The sequence below is a fragment of the Tamandua tetradactyla genome, chromosome 23, assembly GCF_023851605.1.
Source record: "Tamandua tetradactyla isolate mTamTet1 chromosome 23, mTamTet1.pri, whole genome shotgun sequence".
NCBI lineage: Eukaryota > Metazoa > Chordata > Mammalia > Pilosa > Myrmecophagidae > Tamandua > Tamandua tetradactyla.
Window position 1 is genome coordinate 8,581,222 of NC_135349.1, and position 26,019 is coordinate 8,607,240.

The 26,019-nt window shown below is 63.2% G+C and overlaps 2 protein-coding genes across 4 annotated transcripts; one reads left to right on the forward strand and one right to left on the reverse strand.

The window, feature by feature from the left end:
• Positions 1–632: 632 nt before the first annotated feature.
• On the reverse strand, positions 633–15,136 carry LOC143667038 (TSC22 domain family protein 4). Of its 3 annotated transcripts, XM_077140772.1 has the most exons (6): positions 14,626–15,136; positions 13,188–14,221; positions 10,856–11,022; positions 6,181–6,229; positions 3,201–3,560; positions 633–1,091 (listed from the first exon to the last, which is right to left on the reverse strand). In XM_077140772.1, exons 2-6 carry the CDS (start codon positions 13,944–13,946, stop codon positions 864–866), a joined length of 1,563 nt encoding a protein of 520 aa, XP_076996887.1. In that variant the 5' UTR covers positions 13,947–14,221; positions 14,626–15,136; the 3' UTR covers positions 633–863. The 3 variants fall into 3 exon arrangements, with proteins under 3 accessions (XP_076996887.1, XP_076996886.1, XP_076996885.1); XM_077140770.1 differs by lacking the exons at positions 633–1,091; positions 3,201–3,560 and adding an exon at positions 5,107–5,799; XM_077140771.1 differs by lacking the exons at positions 6,181–6,229; positions 10,856–11,022; positions 13,188–14,221; positions 14,626–15,136 and adding an exon at positions 3,844–5,593.
• Positions 15,137–15,855: 719 nt separating this feature from the next.
• On the forward strand, positions 15,856–26,019 carry NYAP1 (neuronal tyrosine phosphorylated phosphoinositide-3-kinase adaptor 1). Its single transcript, XM_077140773.1, has 7 exons — positions 15,856–15,913; positions 19,309–19,460; positions 20,846–21,201; positions 21,659–23,176; positions 24,051–24,251; positions 24,460–24,569; positions 24,944–26,019. The coding sequence occupies exons 2-7, from the start codon at positions 19,393–19,395 to the stop codon at positions 25,205–25,207; spliced, it is 2,517 nt and encodes an 838-aa protein (XP_076996888.1). The 5' UTR covers positions 15,856–15,913; positions 19,309–19,392; the 3' UTR covers positions 25,208–26,019.

Below are 26,019 nucleotides of genomic sequence, written 5' to 3' on the forward strand. Positions count from 1 at the left end.
CCCCTCCCGGGCACCTTTCTGCTCCCCTCCAGCCCCGTTGCCTCCTGCTGCCCTGTGGTCCTTACATCCCTGCATTTTACCATCAGGGAGAAGCCCCTTTCCTCTGCATTTGGGTGCACCAGAAGGCAGGCCAAGCTCCGCCGAGAAGGGCCTGAGCTGCTTCCCCGCCTGACGGTCCCTGACACCCCTTATATGTGTCCCCAGACGCTCCGACCCTGGGAGTCAAGCCTAGGAGTGCCGGGAGGGGGTGCAGAGGCTGGCCTGGGAAGGGCAACTGCCAGCGGGGCCTCCTTTGCCTCAGGGCCCTGGACGATGTCCCCCATGACCTCCCCGGGTCTCATGTGGCCTTTTGGGGGGGAGCAGGTGGCTCTCAGGGCCTGGTGCCAGTGGGTGATCCCTAAATGGATGCTGATGCTGGAGCTGTAGGCCTGGCAGAGCGCCCCAAGGCGATTCAGCCTTTGTCCACCGCCCCCCACCCCCCGCCACCCCGCACTGCCGCCCCCAGGCCCACAGGTTACTCCCACACATATCTGGGCCGCCACCTTGGGTGCCCCTTCCTGTCCCATTCTGCAACCCCCAGCCCCCAGTGCCCCTCCTTGTCTCTGTCCTTCCACAAACACCGGCGATGTGTTCAGAAATAGCTGAGATTTATTTTCCAATACTTTGATAATTTTTACAAATTGAATAAACGGGATGAAGGGGAGTGTGTGGGACCCCAGGCCTGGCCTTGGGGCTGCCAATAAGGGGTGACAGCATGAAAACGTCTCCTCACCCACAACTCCTGGCCTGCTGCCCTGACCCCTCCTCTCAACCTCACCCGGGAGGGAGGGAGGGAGGGGCTCTCGGAGGATCTGGGGTTCCCCTTAGAGGGGACTTCGGGCATCCTGCTTCGGGCCCTGCACTGACTCAGGCTGGGGACCCACGTGCCGGATGCGGTACCGCCGCCGCCTGTCCTGCCTGTGGACCAGCTGCCGCAGCTGTTTCTGGATAGCCCACAGCACCAGGTACACTTCCCGCAGCATCTCAGCCTCCGGCGACTCTAGAGGGGACCCGGTCTTCATTTGGGAGGGAATCGAAGCAGAACTCATAGACTAGAAAAGGGAGAGAAGAGAGTATGCAAAGAGCCTGGGTGCCTGCAGAGAAAGAGCAAGGCGCTTGCTAACTCTACCTCCTCCATCAAGCCCCAGCCCAGGCACCACCTCCTCCAGGAAGCCTTCTCAGGCTGCACTAGGAGTTTGCTGACTTTACTCTTGGATTTCCCCCCACTGGACCACGTTTCCTACATGCTGTCTCCACTAGAGTACAAGCTCCTGGCAAACGGGGCCACATCGTACCACCTATGAGTTCCTCCACTCAGCGCTTAAACCAAGGAAGACAGAATAAGTCCCCAGCTTCTGTCTCCAGCCCAGAGCTCCCTCCTGGCCTCCAGGCCTGGATACCCCGCTGCCTCCTGGACACGCCCACTCAGATATCCTACTGGCATCTCAACACATCTTGTCCCAACAGCCTAAACTCATCACCTTCTCCCCTAGGCCTGCTCTTCCTCCTCCTTTCTCCATCCCAATGAATGGCCCCAGCCTACCCTGACTTATCTTTTTCTCCCTTTCCCCATCGCCCCCTTCCAACGAAGCCCCTGGTCCAGCGATTCTACCTCTTAAATACCCCTCCGACCCATTCATTGGCTTTACCTGATGCGTCTCCCCCAAGCCCACCCTCCTCACCTCGGACCAGAACTTTGCCAGCTCCCCACACCTCGCCTTGCCTGTGGGCTTGTACCCTCCTGACACCCCCCGCCACAGGGCAATGAGGTGAGCTCTTTACACAAATTAATAATTTCTTAATGAACCCTTTCTTCAAGGCTAAAATCAGTTGATTTGATTGTGACCTAGACATTTTTGAATTAAACTTTCTATTCTGACAACAGCATAGATGCACGTACAGTTGTAAGAAATAACAGCGAGATCCTGTGTCGCCTTCACCCAATTTTTCCCGATGGAAACATCTTGCAACATTCCAGAACAATACTGGTTGGGATGTGACATCTATGCAATCTCCTGGTCTTTTTCGGATTTCCCCAGCTATACCTGGACTCATTCATGTGTGTGTGTGTGTGTGTGTGTGTGTGTGTGTGTGTGTGTGTGTGTGTGTGTGTGTGTGTGTCTGCGTGCATTTAAGTCTACGCGCCCTGATCCCACGTGGAGGCTATATCCAGACTGCCACAGCCCAAGACCTAGAGTGCTTCCACCAGCACAGCCAGCCTCTGTTGCCCTTTGGTGAGCCGCCACCTCCCCACCCCCCAGCCCCTCGCAACCACGTAACCACAGATACATGTCTATGACTGTGTCATCTCCAGCATGTTCCATCATATACATGGGCTCATACAGTACATCATCTTTGGGAACTGGCTTTTTTCACTCAGCAGAATCCCCTGGAGATGCATCCAGTTGTTGCCTCTACCAAGTTTGCTCCTTTGTATAGCCGGGTACGGAGGTGGCCTGCTGTGGGTGCCCCGCAGCTCAGCCATCTGCCTGCTGAATGCCGTGGGTGGCTGCCCATGAGTCAAGCTACTACGAGCATTTGCGTACCGATTTGCACGTGAACATAAGTTTTCATTTCTCTGGGGTAAACGAAAGGGCAGATGCTGGGTCGTTTGGTAACTGAACGTTTTGTTTTCTAAGAAACTACCAAACTGTTTTCCAGGGAGGCTGTACCATTTTATATGACATTCGCACCAGGGACCTACGAGGGCGGGGGAATTGCTAAATCAAAAGCTGATCGTGTCACTCCCTCAGCTCAAATGTCTAACGTAGGGTAAGATCCAGACTCCATCACTTGGCTGGCCCACACTGCCTCGAACGAGGTGGCTCCAGGGTTCCTCTGGTGGAAGGAAGGACCCTGGCTTTTCTCTTTTCACGGAACGCTTCTCCCACCCCCACCCCCACTTCCATCTCTCCCCCCGCCTCCACACAGGCCAGGTGACCTCCTTCAGAGCTCTTCCTTGACGCCCAGCTCTGGATGAGAAGCCCCTCCTTTGGGCTCTCATAGTCCCCCCGCACCTCCCACGTCCTACCCCCTTAGGACACCAAACCTTGGTGCACAGCACTTAATAGAGGCACAGGAAACAATCATGGAACCACAGACTGCAAGGAGGATTGGGCCATCTTCTGGCGGGGGTGGGGGACAAGTGGGGTGGCACTGACCTTCCAGGTGCACATCTGCCAGCCGGACTGCAGGGCCGAAACCATGAGCGTGGAGACAGAATGGACGGCCGACCGTGGCAGCTGCAGCAGGGAGCGGCCCCCCTGGCCGAGCTCCTCCTGGGTCCCCTCCTGGGTCCCCTCCGTCGTCTTGGTGGACACACAGGAATCGGTCATGTTGGAGGATTCATCCAGATTGGGCGTCTTGGTCCCTTTGAGCGTCTCGACCTCTCTGAGGGCCTTGGCCTCGGCACCTTTCGAAGGCTCGGGCATCTTGTGAGTCTTCTCCACCCCCTTCACGGGCTTCTTGGACTCAGAGTGTTGCATCACGGTCTGCTTGGCTCTGCGTCTCCAGAACAAGACCTGCAAACCAAGACGTGGAGAGGAGACACAGCACAGAGGGACGGAGCAGAGACACATCAACAGAAATCGAGACACAGGGAGCCGGGGGCAGGGGCAGCAAGTTTTATGGCCTCCTTTGCCTCAACCCCCTGCCCAGCTGCCCTCCCTCACCCCCTCCCTCCCTGTCTCATTTGGCCCCAGGAGGCCAGGAGGGGAGGGAGGCCAGAGGGTGGGGGCCAAGCTGTGACCTAGTGACAGGACCAGCACCCCTCGTCGTCAGGACGAGGCAATTTCTGAAACTCACCAAGAAAGTAACCTTTCGCCAAACCCATCGGAAGAACCCAAGGACCCCAGCCATCTGTCCTGGTAGGACAACAAGCCCTGAGGCAGGAGGCCGAGCAGACAGGGGTGGGGGTGGAGGGCAGGCTGCAGGCCGGCTGCCACCACCCGAGTGGTCGAGTGGTCACGTGGGAGCTGAGGAGCTTCAAGCACAGCAGTGAAGAAAGGAACAGGGAATCCATGGGGAGCGCGACCCCCCCCCACTCATCCTAGGCCTTTCCTCCCCTCCCTGGGACAGGGAGAGGAGTCCAAGTGGAAGAGAATGTGGAGCCAGGGAAAGTTCTAGTCCATTATGAGACACTCCCCGGCCAGCGCCCCAACCCCCGAGGCCCTCCAGGAACCTTACACCCTCAGCCCTTCTCCCCCAGATCCAGGGACGGGGAACTAACGTTGACTGGGTGCCTGTTGGGGGCTAGGTGTCTTCCAGCTGCCGCGGCAGGCGATCTTCCCGGCAGCCCTCCAGGATGGGTATTGGCACCATTTTGCCAATGAGAAATCTGAGATGCAGAAAATCCAGGTACCTGCTCGAGGCCCTAATTCTCGGGGGTGATAGGGCAGGTATCTGGCTCACCCCCCTCCCCAACTCCCCTCCAGCCCAAGGCCCCTTGTGCTCCGCTGCCCTTCCCGTCTTCCCCGCTAGGTGGAGCCCTGCTCCCTACCCTCAGGGAGGGGATGGGACTGGGCTGAGGCTCGCTGGGAAGCGCCCTGTGCATCCAGGGGCCGGTCCACCGCCAGCTGGGGGTGGACGCCGCGGCGGGTGGCCAGGCCTGGCGAGGGCACCGTGTGCCCGGAGAGTCTGGCCCACACCCAGCCCCAAGACAAGGGGCCCATTCAAGGCCCCCTGCCCCGCCCCTAAGCAGCCACCCGGATCCAGCCCGCAGAGGGGACACGCTGAGAAGCTGGGGGTGGATCCTGCACAATCACCAAAGGCCTCATTGTTTCCCTGTTCCTCCCAGCACGTGGGCAGACCCCACCCCCAACTCCTCCACCTCACTGCATCTGCCCCTTCCCAGGATCCGGGCTGCCAGCCGGCTCTTTCCCTGCACCTCTCTCTCGACCACTCTGCCTCTGCGCCATCAAACCTCACCAGCCCGGACACTGTCTCCAGAGGAGCTCCGGGCCCCGGCCTCATCTTCCTCCTGCAAGCGGAAACAGGCCTGCACGGCTCCCCCCACCTCCCCGACAACCCCCCATCTTGACGGCAGCAAAGAGATGCCAGCCCCCAAAGTCAAGTTTCTTCAGATCTTTTAATTATAATTATTATTTTAATAACAACCTGAATCCCAGAACTTCCAGATACTGTCCATACGCCCTCCCCTGGACAGAGGGGAGGGGGCACTGCAAGGGCACAAGGGGTGAGGAGGGGAGGGCCAGGGAGCCTCCAACTCCCCCAAGCCATCAACTGCTGGGGGTTCCTGGGGGACTGGACACTGGCCCAAAAGGGAGTGGGGAGGGGCAGGCTCCGACCATTTCACACCCCCTCCTGAAGCTCCCCCCTGCCCGCCTCCATCAAGGCTGGGGATACCCTAGCCCAGTCCCCGGGGACTGTGGGGAGATGGGGTCAGGCAAGGGGGCACAGGCGTGCTGAGCCTCGGCCTCCCGTCCCCAGGACTCGGGGGCATTAAAGCTGCATAGGAAGAGGGGGCAGGCAGCGGCACAAGGCCTGGCGGCCGTGGCAGCCCCCAAAGGCACATTGTGAGGGAAGGGAGGCTCAGACGGAGGGCCCATTGGGCGCTGGGGGGCCGAGCCGCGGGATCCCCGAGGTGGGCAGCTGGGCCAGCTGCTCAGGGCTGGCCAGGGCCCGCAGCAGTCCATTCTCCTGCTCCAGCGCCGCGTTCCGCTCGGCCAGGTCGCGGATCTGTTCCTTCAGCACCTCCACCTCCTCGCGGACCGCAAACATGAGGTGGGACTTCACCAGGTCCTGGGGGGCCCAGGGACAGGCAGAGGGTCAGGGGGTCCCCGGCCAGTGCCAACCCTGAGGACCTGGGCGTGAAGAGGACACTTCCCTGCTCCCAAATGATGGGGAAGAAGCAAATCAGGGAGAGGGAGGGCGGGGTGGGGGAGGGCAAGGAAACAGGGTCAGGGGTCAAGGGCAGAGACGGGGGACCAGGAGAAGCCAGGGGTTCAGGTAGAGACAGGAAGGGACAGAGGGCTCAGAGGAGTGCCACTGGGAGTCAGTGTCCCCTAGTACTGAGGAGAGCAGGGCTGGGACAGAGGGACAGCTAACGGGGACAGAGGCCTGGGTGGCAGCACACCGAGCCGGGACCTGCTGGGGCCAATGAATCCACATGGCTTCTCTTACCATGGCTTGTTCGATCTTGTTGTCAATGCCAACCAGGCTTCCGGAGCCGCTGGGGAGACACAGGGAGGCGAGAGGTGGAGGAATAGGTGGCAAGCCAGGTGTCCCCCCAGCCTCTGCCTTGCCAGGCGCTGATCGGGGCTGCTCGGGCCTCCCCCCTGTGGCCCGCCCTGCAGCCTCCCCCTGCACCCCTGCCCGTACCTGTGACAGTAGAGAATCAGGGAAAGGAGGGTTTTGTCCACCCCCCGGCAGGGTAGGGGTAGCTGCCCAGGCACCCCCAGGCCCCGGTGGGGTGGGGGTCCCGGTGCCCCCGGCCTGGGGGATGCTGCCCGAGGGGAGCAAGGGGAGGAGACGCAGCCCCTTTTCCGGGGTGGCCCAGGAGCCATCCCCACCACTCGGGTCTCATAGGATGACACCAGAGACTTGACCGAGACCCCCGGCTGGGCCATCCCTGAAGGGAGGGGGCCCCCAGGCGCCCCGAAGGGAGAGAGCTGTAAGGGAAGGAGCGCCTGGGGGGCTCAGAGCCCCCCGGGCAGAGCAGGGTCTGGCTGGTGCCAGGCAAGGGGCCGGGGAGGAGACGGCGCCTGGAGGGGCCAGGCTGAAGATATACACCGCCCCCCGGGGATCAGGCCTGGCTGCCATTGGCTCCTCCGGGACACGGGGACCCCCTCCCACCGGCGCCATGGTGGGCGGGAATTCCCAGGCGCGGTCAGTGCCAGGGTCCCCTTCGCACCCTGGCAGCAGTCCCAGAGCAGAGGGGAGGGGCCCGGCTGAGCAGTCAGCTGGTGGCCGTGGCCGGGGCCGGGGAGGAGTGGAGGGTGGGGGGCACCGGGCCCTGGAGGTCTCTCCCCTTTGACCCGGGCCTGGCTGCCCTGGACCAACACTGGCCTCCCTCAAGCCCTCAGCAGCTCCTCTCAGCTGGGACGTGGGAAAGGGGGTGCGCAGGCAGTTGGGGGGGCTCTAACGTGCCTCAGACTCTGAGCACACACCCCAAATGCAAAGCCTGCATCATGGGTGACCCCTGAGGCCTGGGGCACAGGGTCCCCCACCTGCCACTGTTGGGGGGGTGAGCAGGACTGGGAGAGGTTACCATGGAAATGGAACCAAAGCTGAGACACCCGTAAGACAAGCACGGCCTATGGAGCTGCACCCCAGGTCTGGGGGTCTTGGAGGGAGCACAGGCTTGAGGGGTGGGAGGAAGGTGAGGCTGGAAGCGGGATACTGGGAATGGGAGCAGGGGCTTTGGAAAAGAAGCTGGGAGCTCGGGATGGCAGGGTCAGGAGAGCGGGCTCAGGCTGCAGTTCGGGAAGTGGCCACCAGGGGTCGACTCAGGCCTGGCTCACAGGCCACAGGGCCAGGCTCCCGGGCAGGCAGCCCCAGGACTTCGGGTCCCAGAACCTGGCTCTTCCTCAGGCCGCCTCGGCCTGGCCCAGGCCCTTCCTTCCTGGGCCTCTGTGCTCTGCCCATTCTACCAGGTGCCCTCTCCTCACCTCTGGGCCTCAGGCTCCTGCCTCATGTCCCCCCGCAAGGAGCCCCCAGGCCAGCCCTCCAGGATGGCCAGTCCCATCCTCCAACCCCCAGCTTCAGCCCTCTCGGAGCAGAGGCCCCACTTTGTTGCCCTCCACACCCCTGCCCCCTTGTCAAGCCCTCCCTCCAGGCTGACAGCTCCAACTTGGTGCTCTAGGTGTCGGGCGGGGGGGGGGGCAGGGGGGGTCAGCCCTCAATTCAAGGTGACCCTGGGATGAGGCCCTGCAGCCAGGAAGGGAGCACGAGGGAGCCAGGAATTTTCCATTTCCCATCGGAGCCCTGGGTGCAGAAGGCGCTGACAGGTGGGGGCCTGAGAGAGCTGCACTGGGTGGGGTGGGGGAAGAAGAGAAACTCAAGAGCAGAGGGCGGGCCAAGCAGCAGGAAAGAAAGCAGTTTTCACAGCTATTTCAATCTGTGCCACCGGGGTGGAGACCCCAACAGCCCAGAAAACCCAGCCACCACTCCCACCCCACCCCACCCCTAGAACACAGGTCACAGAGGCCCAAGGGGGGGGGGGGGCAGGGTCACAGGGAGAGCAACACAGGCCTTGCTTTGGCGGACACTTGGGTGAAGACGCCAAGTGAGTTGTTCCTTCTTGCCAGAAATAAAGGAATAATACAACAAACATTTGTTGGCTAATAGATGACTATCTCCTGTTTGTCTAGCGCTTCTGAAAGCCCTTTTCCACTCTTGCAGGCTAATGTTGACACTTCCAGGGTCCCGGACTCCGCACCACCCCCCCCCCCCGCCCCCAGCGAGGGGCTGCGGGCACTGTGCCGGAATCCCTGGGAGCCTGCGATCCGTGGGACGGGCTCAGCCCTCACCACAACCCCCAAAGGTGATTCTGTATGAATAAGAACAAAATGCCCCCTTCTTCGAGATGCTTAGTGCCATCTTCGGGGCAACTGTCCTGACTTGAAGCATCCACCACAACTTCAAATGCAAACGGTGCCCCCTGGAGCTGTGCGTTGCATGATGGGCAAGCTGGGGTCTAGGGCTCTGCGGGACCTTTGGGACCCGGGACCGGGGGCAAAGCCCTAGAAGCTGGTCTCCCTCTCTGAAGATTAAATCAAACCATCTCAAAATGAGGACCCCATGAAGCAGCAGGGACGTCTGGGAGCTGGGGAAGTTCTGCCCCGCCAAGGGGGCTGGCCCTGCTCCCTCGCTGTGTTCCGAGGAGCCCCCAGGGGCTGGGCCCAAGGCCAGCAACCTTCCCTGCCTCCCGGATCTGTGGGCAGGGCCAGGCCAGGGTGGGGAGAGAGGGGCTGGCTTCCTGCCCTCCTGGGGAGAGCTGTCCCAGCCTCTGTCCTGCACAGAAATGGCATCCCGGAGGCCGCTGCCTCCTCCCCTGCCCTCAGGGTACAGGAGCCCAGCCGAAGTAAGGGGTGAACATAGCTTTAGGGTCCGGCCAGGTTCAGACACAAGTCCTGCCACTTACTGGCTGGGTGACCTTGGACAAGTTTCTAAAACCCTCCAGCTTCGAGTCTCAGTTTCCTCATCTGGAAAGTGGGGATCCAGGGGTCATTTCTAGGATTGTGTGATAAGACTGGGAGCACCTCACCTCCAGGAGGCCCTGGATAACTAAGTGGACCTTTTCGTTCCCAGGCCTCTGGGATCCTCTGCCTTCCTCGCATGCCTGGATCCTCCAGGCTGGCCATCCTTCATTCATTCACTTATTCAGACTTTTACCCAGGCACAGGTGAGCAGTCTGAATTCACCAGGCTCCCTATCACCCCCAGTTACAGATTCTGGATCCTTCTGGGATCCAGGCACTAAACACCCCTCTCAAAAGGCAGGTTCCACGCCCACTTGGACCCCATTCTCCTGCTAGCTCCAGGGACCCCAGAGGAATGGGGGGGGGTCTACACACCCCAATCGTGGGAGGGGGGCCTGGCCTAACCCAAACCCGCTGGCCCAGCAGGGTGAGGCACGAAGGGCAGGGCTGGCCAGAGCCCCAGAGCCTCGGAGCCCAGAGTGGAGCGGGGGAAAGTGGAAGCTGGGAGCCGGACCGGTCAGACTAGGGCGTACGGAGGGAGGGGGTGGGTCAGGCCAGGGAGGAGGGCGGGGAGGAGGGGACAAGCCAGGAGAAGGAGGGAGGGGAGGTGGGGACAAGCCAAAAGAATAGCGCTGATGAGGCCTCCGGAGGCAGAACTTCTAAGACAGAAAGCAGGACTGTGAAGTCAACAGGGGTGGGGGAGGGACAGGGCCCCGTTGCCAGAGAAGCTCCCGAGTGGGAGGAGGAGAGGGTGGGACGTGCCGAGAATAGCAGCCACGGGGCAGGTGACTCCCCGGGCCCGCACGCCATCACACCTCGCACATTCCGGAGCGCGGAGCCCCGGCGCACCCTGTCCTCCACCCCACGCTCTCCTGCCCCCCCTCTGTCTGCAAAGCCGCAGGCCCTTTTCTCTGGGGGGGCCTGAGCCCCGGCTCCAGGGGGCTGTCTCGATGGGGAAGAGGCCCCTCCACCACCCACTCGCTAAGCCCCACCCCTTCTGGGACTGGCGGACAGGAAGTCCCGCCCCCCGGGGGCCTCGCGCAGGAAGCCCCACTCCCCCCGCCCGGCCCTTCTCCCCCGGCCCTATCAGTCCCCAGCCAGGCGCGGGCGGCCCAGCTATCTGCCGCCCAATTCTGTTCCTCCCTCTTCAGCTTCTGACACTCTTATGTTGAAACCTGGCCCTGGAAACAGGAAGTTCTGCCCACCCCACCGGGGACCAGGGCAGTCTCCCTTTCAAATGCAGCCCAGAAAGGCCCGCTCCGGGGGAGGGCTGGGCCCCGAGGTGCTCCCAGCACACCCCCTCGGGACAGAATCTGCAGGAAGTGCTTTCTTGGAATGGGGAAACCCCAAGCTCCTAAAGCAGGCCCTACAGACAATCAGGGTGCCTCCTCAAAAGGAGAGAGGGTCCCAGTCCCTTCAGTGAAAAGGGGAGAGGGAGATGAGAACTGGGAGGCGGCCCACACAACTGCAGATGACCTCTAACCCTGCACCAGCTCTGGGGTGACACAACACGGTTCTCCCAACATTCTGAGAGACGCAACCATCTGGCAGTCCTCCACCGGCGGGGGCCCCCTCAGTCCTCTCCCAGCTGCACCTGGGGTGGGAAACACCTCCCAGGCAGCGACCCCGGGTGCTGGGGGTGCGAGCCCACCTTACCTGTCATCGTCGCTGTCCAGGTGGCCGCTGATGGCCAACATGGAGCGGGCCAGGCTGAGGCTCTGGGCTGCCGCTGCCCCAAAGGGGTCTGGAGACTTGTGAACCAGGCTGGCATCGGGGAAGAAGTAGAGGGCAGGGGAGCTGGGGCGAGAGTCAAGCTGGGGCACCTGGAGGTGGAGAGATAGGAGCCATCGCACCCAGAAGAGGACACCAGACATCGCATAACTTGCCTGGCCACCTTCCTCTCTCCCCTCACTCCCTTCTAAGGACCCAAGAGTCCTGCCTCTTAGGAGCCCCTGTACCCACCCACCCACCCCCCAGCTCAGGGTGGAGATATTGGGCAGGAAGTAGAAGCAATGGCAACTGTCCACCCTGAGGATGGGGTGAGAGGTTTCCAGACACCAGTTCATGGGGCATCAGAGAGGGGCCTTGGTCTGCACCCCAGCCCCCCTCCTCCAGCTGAGCCAGAGTGCCATGCCTGCCTCTGGTCAGTGACCTACATCATGCAGCTAAAACGTCCCTTTCCCCAAGAGGCATCATTTCCCCCATCATCCCCTAGCCAACTGGACTGTTTCAGGGTTTTTTTTACAGCTGTTAACATGACCTGAAATTACAATATGTGTTATGTCTCCCCTGTTAGCAGGTCAGCTCCAGGGGCTCAGGAGGGAGAGTTGGTTCAATCGCTATTGGTGGAATGAATGAACCCTCAAAACGGGTCCTCCTCACCCCCCTTCCCAGCCTCTCCCCTCAAACTTCTCCCGGCCCAGGTGAAGTTCTCGGGCTCCCTAGCCCAGCTGCAGGAGGGGTGGGGGCCATCTCAGAGTTGGGGGGGGCGGAGCCGGGGCGGGGACCGTGCAGCCCAACAGGCGCTGGGGGCGGTTGCAGGAGGGCGGGGGCGACAGGAACAAGCTGCCTCTGTGAGGCCTCGGAGGCCCCAGCTTCTCGGAAAAGCAGAGAACAGAGAGTCCAAGGTGGTTAGAGGGACGGAGCCGGGGAAGGGGGCCCAGGTGACACCCCCAGCCCTTCGCCCCACTCAGAGAAGGAGAACAGGGGCGGGGGGAATGGTGGTATAGAAAGGCAGGGAAGTACATCCTGGACACCCCCCACAGGAAGGGATTGAGCCATGGGGGCAGATAGGGGGGCTAGGGAGCACGGAAGAGACAGGGGCAGGGTCTGCGGGCCCCAGGGCTTAAAGATGGAGACCAGAGGTGGGGGGCCGAGGGGGCTTGCTCTAGGAGAAGGGAACCCGGGGACAGTATCTTCTCCCCTAGGAGAAGAGCGGCATGGAAGGGCTCAAAAAAAAGTAGGGGTGTGTGTGTGAGAGATGTGAGCTTGAGGCCAGGAGTGGGTGGGGGTGGGGGGCCAGTCCTGACCGGTCCTGACAGGGCCCAGACATCCAGTCTCAGGTTATTTTTATACTGTGGTTTGTGCCCAAGGCCAGGAAGGGGGGAAAGTTCCCATCCCTGCATGCCCTACCTTCCTCCTGCAACCCAAGGTGTTATTTTCTCCTCCGGGACAGCAGCATGCAGCCCCCACATCTCTGGCTGCCCACTGCCCGCCCCCACCCCGGGACTAGGCATCCTGCCCCCCAGCCCAGACTTGTTCCTCTTTTGGAGACAGGAAGCAGAAAGAGGAGATGATTTAACTCTTTCTCGGTTGCTTCCCGCCTCTCCCCAAGAAAGCCAGCCCTCCAAAGTGGTCACCCCCAGTTACCGATCCTGGTGAGATCCAGAGGCAGGGAACTGGGATGCAGAACTGGGGGTGGAGCTCACCCAGCAGCTAGCACCCCCATCCCGGTAATGCGTTCCCCCCACCCAATGCCTGAGGACGAGGGGCTTGGCTTGCGCCAAAGATGGAGTGGGGACTGGGAAGGGTGGTTAGTAGGAAGGAGAAAACACCCCGCATCTGGTTTGGGCTGGATGCCTCCCTTCGTTCCTATCCCCAGTCCCCAAACCCTGACAGCTCCTCACCCAGAGGCTTGGCTCCCCAGCCCTACAGGGGCTCTCACCCTCAACTGCTGGAGCCAGAGGGACTGAGACCAAGACCGAAGGTGAAGGTCAAAGTGAAGAGGCCACAGAGATGGAGAGGCTGGGACTCGGCGATACAGACACAAGTCCAAAGAGAAAGAAGGTGCAGGGTGCCGGTGAGCAAGGAGGAGGAGGAATGGACTCCCAAGTGATACGGAAGGGAAAGGAAAGCAGGGGCTGGCTCATCTGACAGACAGGTGACCACGGAGATAGAGGTGGAGAGATGGAGGCCCAGGGTAGAGGTTAGGCAGAGACCAAAATGGACAAGCACCACCCCAGCTCCCGGGTGTCTCTTTGACTCTTACCTGCCCCGTGTCCTCTGGAGCACCCAAGTCCATCCTCAGCCGCAGGGCTCCATCCTTCCTTCGGGACAGGGGCATCCCCCCTGCTGAGCCTCCGGCCTCCACTTCCACCCTCAGGGTGGGCAGGGGAGAGGAGCCCCAGGGCGTGCCTGAAATCTCCCCGGCCCCAGGCTCTTGGGGGCGCTGCTGGGATGGTGAGACGGACAGGGGGGGTGTCTCTGCCCTGGCCTTGCCGGGTACCCCCAGCTGGCCCAGCCCCCCAGTTAGGGAGCGGGCCTGAGGTCCAGGGGAGGTGGGGGGTGGGCGGAGCCAGGAGGTGGGGCCGGGAGACAGGCCTGGCTGTGGGGCAGGGGTGCCCAGGCCCAAGCTGGCCAGCTCCAACCTGGAATCCAAAGATCTACCCCCTGTGCCCCCCGAAGCCCCTCGAATTCCCTCCAGGAGCCGGTTGAAGCTCGGGGGTTCCAGGTCTCTCTCATACACATCCACGCACGTCCAACGACCTCGGCGATAAGGCTCTCCCAGGCCCTGGGGTAGCTTCACCACCCGGAAACGGGAGGCAGGGGCCCCAGGCGGCGGGGAGCCGTTCCGTGGGGTGCTCTTGCCTCCTGACTCGGGGTTGGACTCCCCGTTGGGCAGGCGGGGCGGGGGCCCGGTGGGGGCCGGTGGGGTGGGGGGCTCTGAAGCCCCCGGGCTCCCTGGGCCCTCATAGTCCGTGGTGACGCTGGTGATCTGGAAACTGCTCTTCTTCTTGCCCCCACTCATGGTCCCTTGGGGCTCAGGCCTGGGCCGAGGGGGGCAGCGGGGGGGCAGCTGGGGCTCTGTACAGGAGCTCAGGCGCCCCTGGAACAAGGGGGCCACATGGCGGGGACGTCAGGGCCCCTGGGGATGTCTGGGTCCGACATGGCGGGAGGGCTTGGCAGGAACCGGGGGTGCCTGGCTGGTGAAGGAAGAGGGCAGGGGGGGTGGCGGGGGTGGGGGGGCAGGGGCAGGTTTTTCCTGCTGATGTCGCTGCCGAACTCCAGAGCTGAGTTTGCAAACTGGAAAAAAGACAGAGAGAGAGTGTGTGTGTGAGTGTGTGCATGCGTGTGAGAAAGCAGTGGGCAGGCCACCTCCGAGGCTTCCTCTCTGGGGAGCAGGTTGGGGGAGGAAGGGGAAACCACCAGAGACCCAGAGACAAAGAGACAGGCCAAGAGAGAGACGGCAGAGACCCGGGGATGGCGATCCCCGCGGGTGCACAGAGCAGGAAGAGGCGGCTGAGCCCCAAAGTTTGGCATTTCCTTTTCAGGACTCGAACTCACAAGTCGCCGGGAAAGCAACGGCCCCGGAGCCCGGGTGAGCAGCGGTGAAGCAGCTCCTGGGCCCGGGCCGGCCTCCCCGAGGCCGCCCACCCCAGCCTCGCTCCCCCAGCCCCGGGGCCGCCCCGCCCCGCCCAGAACCCTACCTCTCCGGCCGGGGCCGCGGTGCTGAGCTGGGGTCTCCCCGGCCTAAGATGTCGAGGGTCCTTCCCTGGAGCCTGTTGGCCCAGGACAGCTCGGGGAGTGCAGGGAGGGGGCGGTCAGGGACTGCCCGGTCCTCTTCGGGGGGCGCACTTGACCCCGCCAGGCATCTCCGTGGAAAGTTGGGTCCCCAGCAAAGAAGGAACCCCCGCCTCCTCGGTGGAGCGCAGGCGCGGCCTCTGTAGCCCCCAGGGGGTCTCCCGACAGCCACGGGAGGGGGCGGCTCGGCCCCGCCGCTCCTCCAGGTGGGACGCCTCCCCGGGGGCCGCGGGCCTCAGGGGTCTCGCGGAGCGGGGGCTCCCGGGTGTCCTCCCGCGTGGCAACGCCGGCCCCGGCCCCGCGCTCCTCGGCTCCGGCCTCTCGGGCTTTCTCCTTCTGGGCTGTTGACAACCCCCACACCAGGAAGTCCTGCCTCCTCGGGCCTGCTGACGGCTCCTCTCCTCCCCCGCGGCCGCCCTCCCTCCCCTGCGCCTCCCGCCCGCCCGCCCTCCCGGGGCTCCCGGCCAGCTGGCCCGGGACCAGGCCGCCTCCAGCCGCCGCACCGCCGCTACCGCCGCCGCCGCCGCCGCCGGGGCCCCCGAACCGCTCCCTGAACCCCACACCTGCTGGGCCCCAGCCCCGCTCGTCCCCCCCGTGGGCGGGGCCTCGGCGGGCGGCGGAAAAGGGGCGGGGCTTGCAAGGAGGCCAGGGATTCCCTGACTTGAGGGTGCTCGCGCCTGTGGCCTTAGAGACACCGCGGTCAGCGGCAAGGGACACAGCAGGCGCTGTGCTGGGTGCCCCGTACTCCTTGAGGGTCGGGGACAGGTCAGGAGGCGGCTCCTCCTGTTATCAGCATCTCTCTAATTTGATTTTCACGGTAACCGTTTGCAGAAGATGCTCTTAATCCACCCATCCCTACCCCACTCACCCCCTTTTTTAAAGAGTATTATTTTGAAATTTTTCAGACATGCATGAAAATTAAAAGAAGACTGTGATGAACTCCCAGACACCCATCATCTATTTCAACAGTTCTCAACTCACCACTCATCTTGGTTTCATCTATAGCCCACACTCCCCAACCCCATACCCTTGGTTGTGTTTTGCTGGAGTATTTGAAATCAAATCCCAGATATCGCTCTTTCCCCCTTTTTTCAGATGCGGAAATTGAGACCCAGGAGGTTCAAAAAGACCCTCAATGGTAAAGCAGGAACATACCGCTTTGCCAGGCCCTCCTGGACAGACATACAGATGCAGGTACTGCTTTGCACTTTTTCTCCAACTGCTGGCCTCACAGTCACCCCACAGATGCACCCAGGGACCAACCCTAGCTGGCCTCGGCCTGGACCCCTCCCCCACCCTCGCCCTTCCTGCCTCTCCCATCCCACCCATCTCTGGTTATGAAGGAGAATCCACACATACCCAGCACCTACTAAGTGCCAGGCCTGAAAGAATAAATCTCCAGCTGTCTTCTCTTTTCTGCCACCCGCAACTAACTTCCCAAGAGGGTATATTTTTGCAAAAGCAGTTTCTAATGGCCCCCTCTGTCTTTCATGTGCAGAAGGAAATGGATTCTTCATATTTGTTCACCTCCTATAATTAGCTTCATTGAATCCCCAAAACTGCCCTGAGTGGAGAGGGGGTGGGCTTTGAACGCCAATGTTTCAGCGAAGGAAACTGAGGCATTTGGCTGCTCAGCCAAGGCCACAGAACTAAGATTCCCTGGCACTGAGATGAGCCCTGGCTTTCTAACTCCAATTTCAGTGCTTTCCCCACACCCTCACTTTCCCATACCCCTCCTCCCTCAGCTTTAGCTCCTGGGAATTTCTAACTACCTTTAGGATTAGGCAAAAAAATAAAACAATACAAACCCTGCTTAAAAATGTATTCTTTATCTGTTTGCTAAAGCACCTGGCCTCCTGCCTCCCTTCCATCATAGCGATAGCTACCCTAAGGAGTTCCTGAGGATTCTCAAGTCCTGAGGTCAGGAAAGCAGCCTCCCACAAGCCCCCCCCCCCCCCCAACCCTCTCCCCTCCGACAGCACAGCTCTCCTGGCTCCGCCTCAGCCCTCCTTACTCCAGCACTGACTCAGCTACAAACTATTCAAAACTCATCTTTTGGACTCTCCCCTCCGACTCGAGGCGACCCCTTCCCACGCCTTAGGCTCTCAGCCTCTGGGACTCTAATCCTTAGAGTGCCTGGGACACAGGAGGTCTCTGGGAAATATCTGTTGAATGTATGAAAGTGAATGAAAAAAAAAGGGTAAATGTGAAGCTACAGATAAGACTTGCGGTGTCAACTCTCCTGGGGGAATATATAATAGCCCTGAATGCCTGCGGCCCTTTAGGGCTTACAAAGCACTTTTGCATTCATTAGGCTACGGTCCGTTCCCTTCCCCCAGCAACTCTACGGAGGTACTTTTCGAAGCCTGAGACGCCCCTCAGAAAGGGTGTGCGGCTTGCCTAAGATCACACAGCTAGTTAGCGGGAGACCCGGGGTCGTCGGGCAGCGAGTTCACCCTATGGCAGGGGCAGTGCGCCCAAAGGATTTCCGAGGCAGGAATTTCTCAGGGAGCAGACGAGAAAGGTGACCCGCCGCGGCCACGCCCGGGCCGGGGCCGCAGTGGTCCCTGCCCCGCGGGGCACCCAGTTGCACCCCAGGTCCGGGCGGGAGGCGCCGGCGGAGTCAAAGGTTACCGGCACCCGGGTGACTTGGGCCACGGGGGCGAGTGGGCGGCAGACTTTGTGCCCAGGCGGAGCGGCCGGGTCCCCGAGCCCGGGAAACCGGGAGCGAGCCGGCCCCGAGCCCTCCCCCGCACCTGGGGGGCCGCGGAGACGAGGGGGGCGCGGCCGGGGGAGCACGCCCCCTGCTGCCGGGCCGGGACGCCGATCGCCCGGCTCCCCACTCCCGACTCCGAGCCCCGAGGCCCGGATTTTCGGGGGGGCGCCCCCTGCCGGCCTCCCCGCCGTCACTGCACCCCGCGTCCCGCAGCCGCAGCCTCGCCCTGGCCCCCCGCCGGGTGCGGACGCGGGGAGCGCCGGGCGCACCGGGTCCACGCGTGGGTGCGGGTCCCGGGCTGCCGCTGGGGGGCGCCGCGCCGCCGGGGCCCCGGAGACCGCAGCGAGCGCGCCGGGCCGGGCAGGGGGCGAGCGCCGGGCGCCGGGCGCCGGGGCCCCCCGCGCCCCACGACCCAACGCCGCCTCTCGGCCGGCCGGCCGGCCCCGCGCCCCGCAGCCCAGCCTCGCCGCGCCGCCGGGCCCTGCCGCTGCCGCGCGGGCCTCGGAGGGTGTGGAAGGGTGGGTTTGGGGCCGGGGGCGGGTCTGGGGGCGGACCCGGAGGCGGGGCCGTCTCTGCGGCAGGGCCCAGCTCGGCTCCCCCCGGCTCTCTCTGTCTCTCCTCCTCCCTCCTCCTGCTCCGGGCGGAGCCCGGCATGGGGGGGCCGGCGCCCGGCAGGCCAGGTACGGTGATGTAGAAACTGGGGAGGCTCGGAGCGGGGGGCGGGGAAGGGGGCAAGGGGCAGGGAGGATTGGCGGGGCGAGAGGCGGAGAAACCCCGGGTAGCAGGACAAGGGGAAGGGAGGGGTGCCCGGGAACTGGGGCCCCGGGATGGAGAGGGGGACGAAGCAGGCCAATTTTGGTACAAACAGGGGGAGGGGGAGGACGGCAGTGAGGAGGGGCGCCCGGGAGGAGAGGTGAGGCTGAAGGCGAAAAGGAGAGGGTGTGTTTGGGGGAAGGGAAACCGGAGCAGGTATGGAGGCCGCAGCTCGGGAGGGAGCTGTGGGGCCAGGCTGGAGCCCCCCGGACTGAGGGGCGGGGACCGGAAGGGGGAAGCCGGGAGCCTTCCAAATCCTGGAGGGGCAGGAAGGTGATTTGGACCATCTGGGAGGGAGGTGGGGACCACTGCCCCCCCGGGGCCTGGGGTGGCCCGGGGTCCAGGCCCAAGCGAAGGGGTGGGGGTGGGGGGCGGTGGCAGGGAATGGGGCCGCAGGGATGGGTGGTATTTTAGATGGCCAACTCTGAGAGCCCCCACCCTTCCCGGCTGACTCCCCCCACCCCAAGCCTCGGGTCCCAGAGGGGATGGGGAGTCTGACGGTCTTCCCCTCGCCCAGTGGGTGCAGTGTACACAAATAGGCCCCGGGCAGAACTCCGTGTCTGTAGGTGTGTCCAGTTCTGGGTAGCAGGATTGTGTGTGTCTGGGTGTCTGTGTCTGTGGGTGTGTCTGTGGGTGTTTATGTCTGTGTGTGTGTCTGCCTGTTTCTGTTTACCTGCGCCGACCTGGGTGTCCGCTCCCCTGTTTGCAGACGTGGGGCTGTGGCCTGGTGGTGTGTGGTGTGACCGCGGGGCCGCTGCCCGTTTGTGGGGCCTGCCTGGGTATTGGGACGGATTTGCACAGGATGGGAACTGTGTCGACCTGCTCTCTCCAGAGTGTATATTTGTGGCTCTGAACCCCTTTGTCAGGGTGTGTGACTCTGTGGACACAACCCATCTCTGTCTGTCTGCCTGTGTGTCCAGGAGGCCGGGTTGGGATTTCTGTGCTGTTTTCCCCTCTGAGGACCCGAGTCACCTCTCTACCCCTTTTTGCTCTTTCTCATTCATTCCTGACCTCCCTCCCCATCTTTCTCTTTTTCCTTCCCTCCCTCCCCACCACCAAGTGGATCGGGGACCCAGGGAGGGCCGCCCCCGGGGCCTGGTGGCGCTGAGCAGGGCCCCCCAGCCCCCACCTCCTGCCCCACGACATGAACCTCCTCTACCGAAAAACCAAGCTGGAGTGGAGGCAGCACAAGGAGGAAGAGGCCAAGAGGAGGTAAGGCTGTGGGTCCGGGGTGCCCCCTGCCTGCCCCACCGCAGCCTCCGCCCCCCCCACTCCCCCTTGTCGGAACCACAGCCCCCTGCCATCCCTGGGTCTCAAAAGCCTTGTCATCAGTGCACTTCCCTGGCTCTGCATCCTGTGCCCAGTCCCCGTTCCTGCCACTGATTCCTGTCCTGGCCTTCTAGGTGGCTTCCAGCCCACAGGCAAGAACCCCTTGGGCTCTTGCTCCCCAGAGGCTTGAGACCCTCCTTCCTGACTCACCTTTGGCATGTGGTCTGCTCCCTCTCTCCATTTGGGGCTGGCTCTGCCCCCCCCATCACCTGACCTTGGAAGCGGCAGGTCCCACTGAACCCACAGGGTCCCGGTGGTCAGTGGCAGGGGGTGTCAGACAAGATGCACCTGGCCCCCGCCCTGTCTCCTCTGCTAGGGCTGGGGACGTGAGTGGTGGCGCATCAGGGTTGGGGTGGGGGGCGTGCAGGCAAGGCCCTGCAGATGAGTCAGGGCTAGGGAGCCACCCCCCTGCCCGCTCCCCCACCAGCCCCCAGTTTGTCCTGTTCCTGGCCCTCCCAGGGACCTGGGCTCTGGCCTCTCCCTCGCTCCCTTCTCCTTTCACTCCCATTGACGCCTGAGTCAGAGGCAGCTCCCTGCTCCCTCCTCACAACTGTGGAGTTTAATTCTTGTTGTTAATTAGATTAATCAGAGCTATCACTGCAGCGCTCTCTCCCTAATGAAGGGTTAGTAGACAGGGCCTTAATGAAAGCCCACCCCAGAGCGGTTCTCCCCTCTCCCCTGCCAGCCGCCGCCCCCCTTCTTCACACAGCAACTCAGGGACAGTGAAAGGGAATAAGGGTGAGCCAGGAAGGGTGACAGAGAGAGGACTGCACTGGGGGAGCAGGAGGCAGGATCAGCCTCCACCCGGCGGGGAGTGAGGGGGGAGGTGGCGGCATAGGCCGCACCTGGGGGAGGAAGAGCAGCGGCCACAGCAGCTGGATGCGGGGAGAGGTGGAGGGAAGCCAGGGGGGCCCCCCATGTGGGCCTGCATGAGCGTGAGAGGAGAGTGGAGCCGTGGTCGCAGGTGTGCATGGCACTCCACCCCCCACGCACGAGGTGGTGCACCCACGTGCCGGAAATGCCCAGCAAGGGGTCCGCCAGCCCCAGGGACTCCCCGCTCCACACCTACCATCCCCGCCCCACCCCCACCGCCTTCTTGGCCATTTGTAAAGCCCAAGATTCACTTGAGGACCTCCCACAACTGTGACCTGACCTTCCAGCATACCCCCACTGCCAGGCCAGGCTCCCTGCCTCCTCCCGAAAGAGAGGGAGGCCCAGGCCCGAGGCCTGACCTCTGCTCCCCCCCTCCCCGGCTCTTCTCTCCCCAGCTCCAGTAAGGAAGTGGGGCCGGCAGGCCCGGCGGGGCCTGGGGCGGGCCCGGGGCCCGGCGTCCGCGTGCGGGACATCGCCTCCCTGCGCCGCTCCCTCAGGATGGGCTTCATGACCATGCCCGCCTCCCAGGAGCACACCCCGCACCCCTGCCGCAGCGCCATGGCCCCGCGCTCGCTCTCCTGCCACTCGGTGGGCAGCATGGACAGCGTGGGGGGCGGGCACGCGGGCGGCGGCGGGGATCTCGTCGAGGACGGCGGCTCCCGGAGACCCCCGGCCAAGCCCCGGAGACACCCCAGCACCAAGCTCAGCATGGCGGGGTCGGGGGCAGAAACGCCCCCCAGCAAGAAAGCAGGTGAGAAAACCCTCCCTTCCCTCCCCAGGTATTGCTGGGACCCGGGAGGATCCATTGCGGGGGAGGGGGGGAGGCCTGCGGGGAGGGTTCATTCAGAGGAAGTGGAAGGTTCCATTCTCAGATGGAATGGGGGGTTCCGTTTGGGATGGGCCCGAGATGAATTGTGCCAGGGTGGGGGAAGCTCCCCGAAAAGTCCATTCTTGGGAGAGGGGTGGCCGTGGAGGGAGATGAGGTTGGGAGAGAACTACGGTTGCAGATTCTGGGGCGTTTTTAGGAAGACCAGGGGACCAACTGGAGAAAAGACATCTCCTGGGGCTGTGTAGTTTCAGGGGTGTCAAAGGAAAAGTGAAGAAGCAGTTATGTGCATACAGGTGGATCAAGAAGTCAGAAGGGGTCCCCCCCGTGTCCTTCCCCCACTGAGCACCCAGTTTGCTTTTCTCTTTCTTATCCTGCCCAGGCTCTCAGAAACCGACCCCAGAGGGCCGGGAGCCCAGCCGGAAAGTTCCTCCGCAGAAGCCCAGGCGGAGCCCCAACACCCAGCTCTCCGTCTCCTTCGATGAGTCCTGCCCCCCAGCCCCCTCTTCTCGAGGGGGGAACCTGCCCCTCCAGCGCCTCAGTCGAGGGTCTCGAGTAATTGGAGACCCAGATGTAGGAGCTCAGGAAGAAGAGCCTGTATACATTGAGATGGTGGGGGATGTCTTCAGGGGAGGAGGAAGAAGTGCCGGCGGCCTGAGTGGACCCCCCCTTGGGGGTGGAGGCCCAACCCCTCCGGCTGGTCCCGACTCGGACTCAGAAGAGAGCGAGGCCATCTATGAGGAGATGAAGTACCCGCTGCCAGAGGAGGCTGGGGAAGGCCGGGCCAACGGGGGCCCCCCACTGACGGCGAGCTCCCCCCCACACCAGCCTCATGCCCTCCAGCCCCACGCCCAGCGCCGCCCAACTTCAGCCCTCCCAAGCCGGAGGGACGGGACACCCACCAAGGCCACCATTTGTGAAATCCCCCCACCTTTCCCCAACCTTCTCCAGCACCGCCCTCCACTCCTGGCCTTCCCCCAAGCCAAGTCTGCTTCCCGAACCCCTGGCGACGGGGTCTCAAGGCTGCCGGTCCTCTGCCACTCCAAGGAGCCAGGTGGCTCCACCCCAGCTCCCCAAGTGCCTGCCCGGGAGCGGGAGACGCCCCCCCTGCCGCCTCCGCCTCCCGCTGCCAACCTGCTCCTGCTGGGACCCTCAGGCCGGGCCCGGAGCCACTCGACACCATTGCCACCCCAGGGCTCTGGGCAGCCCCGGGGGGAGCGGGACCTCCCCAACTCCCACAGCATGATCTGCCCCAAGGTGGTGGGGGTGCCGGCAGCCCCCCTTGCCCCGGCCGCCTTGCTCCCCGGGCCCCCCAAGGACAAGGCGGTGTCTTACACCATGGTGTACTCAGCAGTTAAGGTGACCACGCACTCTGTCCTGCCGGCGGGCCCACCCCTGGGTGCCGGGGAGCCCAAGGCCGAGAAGGAGATCTCTGTCCTCCATGGGATGCTGTGCGCCAGCTCAAGGCCCCCCATGCCGGGAAAGTGCAGCCCCCACGGTGGGGCCATGGGGACAGCGGCTGGGGTCCTCCACCACCGCGGCTGCCTGGCCTCTGCCCACGGCCTTCCCGACCCGGCAGGGAGTTCCCTGACCCCACTCTGGACCTACCCAGCCGCGGCAGCTGGGCTCAAGAGACCCCCTGCCTATGAGAGCCTCAAGGCCGGGGGGGTGCTGAGTAAGGGCTGTGGAGTGGGGGCCCCAGCCCCCCTGGTCAAGATCCAGCTGCAGGAACAAGGGGCCGAGGGGGGCGCCTTTGCCAGCATCTCCTGTGCCCATGTCATTGCCAGTGCGGGGACGCCTGAGGAGGAGGACGAGGAGATGGGGGCCACAACGTTTGGGGCAAGCTGGGCTCTGCAGAGGAAGGTCCTGTATGGAGGGAGGAAGGCAAAGGAGCTGGACAGTGAGTGAGGGGCGGGGAGTTGGGGGCCCGTTAGAGGGGGTGTTGGTGGTGCTTTGGGGGAGTTGTTGGAGGGGTCCCTGGGAAGGCACAGCCCATTGTCCTCAACGGGGGGGACGTTTCCCAGGAGACGGGAGGGATGGGGAACCCCGCGCGCGCATGTGTGTGTGTGTGTGTGTGTGTTGGAGGGGCAGAAAGACCTGGGAGGGGTAGACTCTGACCCTCCAGGGCAGGCCCCTCCTCTGGCCCCCCACCTGCTCCCCTGGCCGCCCCTCCCTTCCCCGGGCTGCAGGGGTGTGATTGTGAGTGTGCACACACGAGGAGCTAAACACAGCTGCCTCCCAGCTGTTACCATGACAACCCATCCAGACAGGAGGGCGAGGAGAGGGAGGCCCCTGCCGTTGCCTGGCAACGCAATGCTCTGCCAGGCCTGCTCTCAGCTCATCTCTGAGTTCACAGGCAGGTGGCCCTCTGCCACCTCTCCCCCTCCCGCCCCCTCCCCCCCCCCCCCAGCATCCCTCTGGCCCAGGATTTGGCATTCTCCCTGCACTGGGAACTAGCGCCCCTGGCTTCCGTTTTTGGGGTGGGGGTGGGGGGAGTCAGAGAGACTGCTTGGAGACCTAGAGGCAGAGAGAAAGGTTTTGAAGCAGCACACGCCCCGTTACTGTCAGCCCCAGGGGAATGGTCCCAGTGAAAGGGGAGTGTCCGTGCTGGGTGAAGTAGGGTCCCTCCCAGCTCTGCAGTGGCTTGCAAAGGGGCCACTCATCTCTGAGTCCATCCATGCTGCAGTGTGTGTGTGTGTGATTTGTGGGGGAGAGGGCAGGAGCTCCCCGCCCTCACCCCACATCTGGGTGCTGAGCTCTTCTTGTCATCCCAGCAGAGGCCTGGAACGGCAGTGCCGACGGTCCAGGCAAGGTGGAGCGTGAGGACAGGGGCCCCGTGACTTCAGGAATCCCAGTGAGGAGCCAGGGGGCAGAGGGCCTGCTGGCCAGGACCCACCACGGAGGGGAGCGAGGAGGGAGCCGCCCGGCGCTGCCCGTGCCCTGCCAGACCTTCCCTGCCTGCCACCGCAACGGAGGTGCCCCTGCCCCCCCCCACCACACGGGATGGGACTGGCTGCGGGGAACCGCTGGGGCCCAGTCCCTGACCTCCCACCCGCACAAGTCCACGTCCTGATCCCTAAATCTTAATCCTGGGACCATGGGCGGAGCTCTCTTTTGACACCTGGGATAAAGGGGGACCCAGAGGCCCCTTCTCCCCCTCACTCCTTATTCTCCTGCCCCCAGACTTCACAGGAGGCTACCGCCTGGGGCGCTCAGCCTCCACCTCTGGAGTCCGGCAGGCCGCTCTCCACACCCCCCGGCCCTGCAGCCAGCCCAGGGATTCCCTGAGCCAGGTGAGGAGGGAGAGGAGGTGGCGGCGGCGGCTTTGCAAAGGAGCGTTGAAAGAGGGTGGCCTGGGCTCTCAAGGACCCGCTGTGAGAGCGGAGGGGCTGCCAGGCTGGGTCTGGGTTGGAGAGTCAGGGGCTCCCTCTCCCTTGGGGTGAGCCAGGCCCAGCCTGGTGCCAGGGCACCCACCTGTCAGAAGGTGCTGGAACTGCATCTCGGGGGCAGAGGGCAGAGGGCAGAGGTCCTTGGGAGCCACAGAGGACTTGCTTCTGGAGGAAGATCTTGGCTTGTTCGGTGGGTCACACCCAGGTCCTTGACCCGCCTCCCCTTCTCCTTTCTCCCACCCTGCCGCCTGGCCGGTGGTCGGGAGGAAGGGGCACAGACCCACCCTGCGCTGCCGCTGCCGCTGCCGCTGCCGCTGCCCCCCCAGCCTGCCCGCGAGCGGGACGGTAAGCTGCTGGAGGTGATCGAGCGCAAGCGCTGCGTGTGCAAGGAGATCAAGGCCCGGCACCGGCCCGACCGCGGCCTCTGCAAGCAGGAGAGCATGCCCATCCTCCCCAGCTGGCGGCGGGGGCCGGAGCCCCGCAAGTCCGGCACCCCGCCCTGCCGCCGGCAGCACACGGTCCTCTGGGACACTGCCATCTGAGGGCACCCGGACTGGGGCGCCGCAGCCCCATCTCTCCTGGGAGACTTGCCCTGAGAGAGAGACACTTAAAGGACCAGGTGAGAGAGAGCCAGGGAGAACCCCTGCCCTCCACCCTGAGCCCTGGACTTGGGGAGTCTGCCAGGCCCATCAGGCTTGGGGTGCCAGCAGCACCCCCAGAAACTTGGGGGAAGAGGAGAGCCTGCTTGAGGGTGGGAAAGAGGCCCACCTCCCACGGAGGGCAAAGGCCAAGCCAGAGGTCAGAGCACAGGGAAGGAGGGGGGAGAGGGAGGAAGAAGAGGGGGAGGCCAAGGAGCTCTTAAGGAGAGAGAGTCGGAGATGGGGACGGGGGTATTTATTTTGCTATTTATTTTAGTCTGAAGGGCAACTCTGGGCTCTTCTCACCTATTCCCAAGCAGGGGAATTGAGGGGAATGAAAAGGAAACCAAGTTTGCACTCTTCCCAGTGCCTAAAAGCCCCACCTTCCATGCCCACCTAGGGAAGTGGAGTGGGGTGGAGGGAGGAGCTCGGGTGAGCTGAGGGCCGCAGAGTCATTTGCAGTATTTACAAGTTGCCAGAATTTGCTAGTGAGCGTGGCCTGCTCTGAAACAGGCATCTTATTTAAGAGTGAGGGGCTGGCACCAGGGCGGGCGGGAGGATGGGGAAAGGGGGACATTTTAGCTGGGGGGTGGGGGGCGGTGGGGGAAATGGTCGGGCAGGGTATTTATTTAAATTAAAAAAAAAAAAGAGATGTCAGGAACTTTTTTTTAATTCCTTTCTTTTCAGAATAATATATTAAAAGACTCATGATCCTA

Excerpts from the sequence above, each read along its gene's own strand:
- LOC143667038 (XM_077140772.1), bottom strand. The coding sequence starts at position 13,946 with ATGAGTGGGGGCAAGAAGAAGAGCAGTTTCCAGATCACCAGCGTCACC. Across the intron at positions 6,230-10,855 it reads CTGGACAGCGACGATGACAG|CGGCTCCGGAAGCCTGGTTG; the intron begins GTAAGGTGGGCT and ends GTGTCTCCCCAG. Across the intron at positions 3,561-6,180 it reads ACAAGATCGAACAAGCCATG|GTCTTGTTCTGGAGACGCAG; the intron begins GTAAGAGAAGCC and ends CTTGGTTTGCAG.
- NYAP1 (XM_077140773.1), top strand. The coding sequence starts at position 19,393 with ATGAACCTCCTCTACCGAAAAACCAAGCTGGAGTGGAGGCAGCACAAG. Across the intron at positions 19,461-20,845 it reads GAGGAAGAGGCCAAGAGGAG|CTCCAGTAAGGAAGTGGGGC; the intron begins GTAAGGCTGTGG and ends TTCTCTCCCCAG. Across the intron at positions 24,252-24,459 it reads TGCCTGCCACCGCAACGGAG|ACTTCACAGGAGGCTACCGC; the intron begins GTGCCCCTGCCC and ends TCCTGCCCCCAG.